The 6,121-nt window shown below is 32.9% G+C and overlaps 1 protein-coding gene across 1 annotated transcript; it reads left to right on the plus strand.

The window, feature by feature from the left end:
• Positions 1–797: 797 nt before the first annotated feature.
• On the plus strand, positions 798–4,194 carry LOC111374749 (transcription factor MYB3R-5-like). Its single transcript, XM_022997486.1, has 4 exons — positions 798–877; positions 1,128–1,256; positions 2,142–3,230; positions 3,863–4,194. Exons 1-3 carry the CDS (start codon positions 798–800, stop codon positions 3,214–3,216), a joined length of 1,284 nt encoding a protein of 427 aa, XP_022853254.1. The 3' UTR covers positions 3,217–3,230; positions 3,863–4,194.
• Positions 4,195–6,121: the final 1,927 nt, after the last annotated feature.

Here is a 6,121-nt window from a genome sequence, read left to right on the forward strand (position 1 = left end):
CTTTTTGTCATACCCTTTGATTTAGGTTGTTAGAGCATGTTTTGTGTAGACATTGAGGAAACTCTTTCATAGAAGTGTTACTAACCTATTAGAATATACTAGAATAAGGAGAAGCATACCAAAATTGACATAGCCTCAAAAGGTTGTGAGGAGTTCACTAGATTGGTTCTTCCGGTAGTTGTGGTAGCTGTTGCTAGTTATAGTATGGAATAGGAAAAAGAATAATTAATATTTGGAACTGTAAAGGATTTTACTAATTGAATGGCCTTAAAATTATTATTATTATTATTATTATTATTATATATTTACATATTGTGAGAGTGCAATCATAAATTATTATTATTATTATTATTATTATTATTATTATTATTATTATTATTATTATTATTATTATTATTATTATTATTTATGTTTACATATTGTGAGAGTGCAATCATAAATATTTATTTTTTCGATTTCGTAAATCACAATTTTCAATGGAATAAGTGTCGAATTTAGATGCTCAAAATGTCGTTGGGAAAAAAAATTATTTCATGATATTAGATTCATAAAAATATATAATTTTATTTAAAACTTGTGAACAAAAAAAGATGTAAATAATGTAATCAAGTGGCTCTACAAAAAAAATAAAAAAAAAAAAAAAAAAAAAAAAATTGTAAACGATACATGAGAATTAGATGAAAAAGGAAAAAATTAATAAAACAATTAAAATGGTAAAGAGTTACTTAATATATGGGGAGGAGTTGATTTTTCTTAGTTCAATATACGGGGGTATTTATAGTTTCCAGTAGAGACGCATGAAGCCAATAAGTATTGAGCATTTGCCACAAAATTGTCTCTTGAAAACCCTCCCTCATTCTGCTTTCATTGCAAATGCGTACTTTACATAATTAAGTCATTCTGATGCATGCTAAGCACTTTGCCTTTTGTAGCCAAGTAATAATGTGTATTGATCATGCACTATAACTTATTTGTAAAGAACACGTGGTAAATTATGTTCTTTACTTTTCCTGCACACTCACATTGACGTATTATTTATATGCACGTGAACAATTTATCATATTTGTAAGAGCTCGTATGTTTTCTGATTCTTCAATTAAGCACCAAGTATTTCTTAAAAAATTTAGGTGGCACAATCATTTAAATCCCAATATTAAGAAAGATGCTTGGACCATGGAGGAGGAACTTACTCTGCTGAATGCTCACAGGATTCATGGCAATAAATGGGCTGAATTAGCTAAGCTTCTGCCTGGAAGGTACCATTCATTTATGCTTACATCGTTTTTACTGGATAAGGAAATTAAGGAGTTCTATATTTTTATTTGGTGGACCACGCAAAAAGAAGCATGCCCCTGGATTCTGGATTGAATTGTCTTTGGTCTAGGAATCTTTAGCATCAAAATTTTATTCATGATTGTGTTTTATAGTTATCGGTTACATGATATTCTCTTTATAAACTTTCAGAATGAAATAACATAGGCATGTACCTTTAATTTAGTATAAAAGATTAGTTTCATGTTGTGCCTAGATAACAGGACTCAAGAAAGTGAAGAAGATGCTATTGACTTAATTTGTACCCGTGACCCATGATTGAAGCTTTAGGAATTACGTAGATATCTACATCACGATAGGACAATTTCTTGAATCCATTCCAGTGGATTCTGAATTTTTACCAAATCCATAATTGCATCTCCACAGCATTGTAAATCCATAATTGCATCTCCACAGCATTGAAGGTGATGTGTGATGCTAATGGATGATACCATAAATTAAGCATTCAATTACCAAATCTTAGGATGTTATTTTAGCACCTGAAGTAATTTTGTCCAAATAGCTATTCCCCCTTAGCAACTACTTTGCTTTATGTGTGAGTTTCCGGAGATTGAGATCCCCAAGAAAAAGAAAATTTATAGAAATATAGTTTCTATCAAGTAGTTGGGAAAGGCTTTTTTGAGATGGATTTTATGTGTGTGTTTTTTCTTGTCTTCGGTTACATCCAAAGCAGCTTTCAAATTGGCAATATTTTGTGATGGCTGTAAATGAATTTTTCCATTTATTATATCCTACTTATTACGTCTTGCTTATTAGATGCATCATTTTTTCTAGACAATTCCAGCTTGAACTTGCTTTATTCTCTGCAGAACTGATAATGCTATCAAGAATCACTGGAATAGTTCTTTGAAGAAGAAGTTAGACTTCTATTTGGCTACTGGAAATCTTCCATCAATTTCTAAAAACGTTCCTCAAAATGGTTGGAGAGACGTGAATAGAACAGCTTCAGCTGGAGAGTTACTTCTTTGCTCAAATAATGGATTGGATTCAATTGCCTTAGCTTCGTCTGGAGCTACTGACACACGTATAATACAAGAAGGGAGGGATAAACTAGAGACCATTACCAAGATTCACAGTATAGTTGCCTCTGTCAGTGATCCCCTGAATGAGTCTCTCAATTCTGAAGGTGCTAAAAGTGAGATACTGCCATCAGAAGCAGACAAAATTTATTCAAGCCCAAAATCTAAGTTTGAGCAATGTGAAACACATGGTGAAGCTGATAAATGCAGGACAATAGCAACATCGATGCATGGTGATACTGCGTTATATGGGACACTATATTATGAACCGCCGCAATTAAATAATTATGACTTGCTAGATTCAAATCCAAATGTTTCTTACATGCAGTCTGAATCAGACGTTAGTTGCATATTATCGCCTACGACCTTAGTGACTCCAACCGCCTTGAAAGTTGGAAGTTTTTCCTCACGAACTCCAGAATATTTATTGAAAATCGCTGCCCAAAGCTTTCCAAATACTCCATCTATATTACGGAAAAGAAAATCTGAAACTCAGCTATCCCCGCCATTAAGTAGAAATTGGAAGCCAGATGAGGAAGCAATCAAGGAAACAAGTCAATCTACTGATGAGCATAATCAAACAAATAGTTTAGAGGATACTAAGTTGCAAGACAAAATTTTGCATTCAGATCCTTCTTGTGCTGGTGTCATTGACTTGTGCAATGCGAAGTCTTACAATGCATCTCCTCTATACCAGTTAAGAACCAGAAGAACTTCTGTTCTTAAGTCTGTGGAGAAGCAGCTAGACTTTACATTAAATGTGGATCAGGAGCGCTGCGAAGAAAAGGCCAAATCTGTGGATTTGTCGGTCAAAGGAATCCCTCCTGTTACAAAGTATGTCTATACACGTCAAAGACGGGTGTGACTCAGAATGTGAATGTAAGTCTCTTCCTGAGTTACAGCATGACTTATTGATTATGTACTGCTTCTTATGCACTTCAAACTTCAAGCCAGATAAATAGCTCTTGAGCATAGCTAGTTTGGGCATAGATCAACAAGTGGTTACTCGTGCTTGTTCCAGAGTATTTATGTGTCTTTATTTTCTACGAAACATTGACTTGCAGAAATTTCACTTAATTGCATTAGTACAAGACTGTGTGGCCTACTAGCAGGAATACCATAATTCATAATTGCAAAACGTGTTTATGTACTAGAATACCAAATTAAATAAAAATGAAGTCCAGACTCCATGTTTATAATTTCTTGGAGACCTATTTCCCAATCTAAGGCATTTTGTGGTATTAGCCTATACCTTTATTGTCATTATCCTAATTGGTTCACTGCCTAGTTTTTATATTAATGCTGCTTCTGCAACTTCTTCTGATATATTATCCGGAATACAACTAATGATTTTAATAATACTTTGTACTTCTCCCCGACCCCACCCAAAGAAAAGGATTTACGGATATCCTTTGTCCTTGAATTGTGCTTTTATTCCTAAGCATATTGTCCCCTCATTTTTCCTGTCGTGAACTGTGTGGTTCTTATTCACTCTTGTTTTCTTTGAACAGCTAATGAACGTTGAAAATAGTGCTGAAGTTGGTCAAGATCTTCAGGTGGTGTATTGATTAAAAACGGAGGTTATGAAGAATAATTTAAGACGCCCTCTTCAACTGCCGAATCATATATTTTAAGGTATGTCCTGAATTTCCTATCTTAGGATCATGGAGAAGCACAGATGGTCCTGGTAGTGTTTTATGTTTTGAATAAAGAGCAATGGTTATGCTTGGAATGTCACTGGAGGTGTAATTGATTTGTACAGCTATCACCTTAAATATAGAAACTGAAATGTGGTTATATCGGAAGTATAGTTCTCCCTAAATAAGATCAACTTGTTCTATTAGTGTTTTGCCTTGCGGATTGTTTACACGATGCAACCATTTTTATGGCATGTTGATGGGTCTCCCAAATCACCAACATTGCATTCATTTCTCGCATCTATATCAAGAGCTGCTTATCCGAGGGCCAAATTTGTAGATTAGATTTTCTACGCGATCTACAATCTAATTTTGACATGAGTAATGTTATTCTATCAGTAGTCGCTCTACGTGCATCAAATAACAAATTGCCACATGTGACCACCGATAGTTCTTACTATGAATAGTATTATTCTTTTGACACCGATTATCGGTTTAATTGCTACTTATTGGATACTCCAAACATCATCAGCAAGTTATGTCAGTTTTTGCATGACATGCTTTATTCTTATCTAATTTTGTGAGGAATCATGCTTTGCTGTCAGAGGGGGTTTGACACCCTCCCTAACAGCACTCACATGGGAGTGGAGGGGATGCATTTTTTTTTGGCATTTTTATGTCACGGAGGTCCCACACCGATCCCATGTGATGTGAGGGTAGGTCAAAAAGTAATTTATCATTTCCTGCATAGAAGTAGAAAATGTAAAACAAAAGAATTATGCTTGGTATTCAATGTTTTTGACAATATTGTTGACAACATGTCACGTGACACGTTGTCATTGGATAGTTTATAAAATAATTTTTCTTTCCATCTAACACTTTTTGGCCACCTACCAACATTGTTGACAATGTTGTAAGAAAACATTGTACAAATGACATTTCATTTTTAAGTCATATTTTACTGTTTCTTCTTCTTTTCTTTAAAGAATCTTTTTGGCAAAACTAATGATTTCGTTGTTACCGTTAATCCTACAGATTTCTGCATTTGGTGTATGACAAACTTACGGGTTAACTTGCTTCCTTCCTGGCCATTTACTAGGGGTTGGCTGAGAAATGGAAATTTTTGACGTGGCTTTTTTAGTCACTTATTGACCATTTTCAAGTCTGTTAGGTTGTAAAATATGATACTCACCAAAAAAAAAAAAAAAAAAAACACGCACACTATCTCAGTTTAAACATCGAACTATTTTTTCAGAAAAAATTAAGATAAACTGTAATATTTGTTTGATTCTTTAAAGCATCTCCAATAGACTTTTTGAACATATCATGCTTTTTATTTTAAAGAGTCGGTCCTTAAAATTATGTTTCAAAAAATTCGGTAAATCAACATTTTAATTTAGAGTCAATCGTTAAAATTATGTTCCAAAAAATTATGTAAATCAACATTTTAATTTAGATAGTGAGCTTGATTTTCCAATCAAAATATTTCAATTTTTAATGAAAAAAATAATATAATAATTTGAAGGGAGGCGACCATTTCATATTGATAGATAGTCCATAGAACAATTTGAAATGAAAATCAAGAAACAATCATTGATCATAAAAAAAGAACGCATGAATTGCGCTAGAAGTTCTTTCAACTAAAAAGCATGCAACTTGGAGGCAAAAGGTCAAATCAATGTAAATATAGAATTCAATCTTCAAGGCGAGTTTATTGGAGTACTTAAAAGTTTGAATTCTCTAAACCCCTGTTTGATCCCCCATTAATTTTCATTTCATTTTTCTCTTTTTTATTTTCAGTCACGCAATTTTTCATAAAATAATATTAAACTTAAATAAAAAAAATTTCCTTCTTTTTCAACTACTTATTTTTTTTTTAAAAAAAACACTACTTCACCAATTTTCATTTCTACGAAATGGGGGTCAAATGGGGGGCTAAATTTGTAGATGTTCTCTAAATTGTAGAATATGATCTTTAAAAATAAAGTTTTTTAGAGAGAGTCTACCAGCACGTGAATAATGTTATTTGTACATAATTGAATTACAAAATGGTTTATACATGAATGATGGATGAGGTGTCAAAAGGAGAGTGGTAAAGGTTTTTTTTTTTTTTTTTTTTTTTTTTTTTTTTTT

Source organism: Olea europaea, unplaced genomic scaffold (assembly GCF_002742605.1).
Source record: "Olea europaea var. sylvestris unplaced genomic scaffold, O_europaea_v1 scaffold1286, whole genome shotgun sequence".
Lineage (NCBI taxonomy): Eukaryota > Viridiplantae > Streptophyta > Magnoliopsida > Lamiales > Oleaceae > Olea > Olea europaea.

Excerpts from the sequence above, each read along its gene's own strand:
- LOC111374749 (XM_022997486.1), top strand. The coding sequence starts at position 798 with ATGAAGCCAATAAGTATTGAGCATTTGCCACAAAATTGTCTCTTGAAA. Across the intron at positions 878-1,127 it reads TCTGCTTTCATTGCAAATGC|GTGGCACAATCATTTAAATC; the intron begins GTACTTTACATA and ends TAAAAAATTTAG. Across the intron at positions 1,257-2,141 it reads GCTAAGCTTCTGCCTGGAAG|AACTGATAATGCTATCAAGA; the intron begins GTACCATTCATT and ends TATTCTCTGCAG.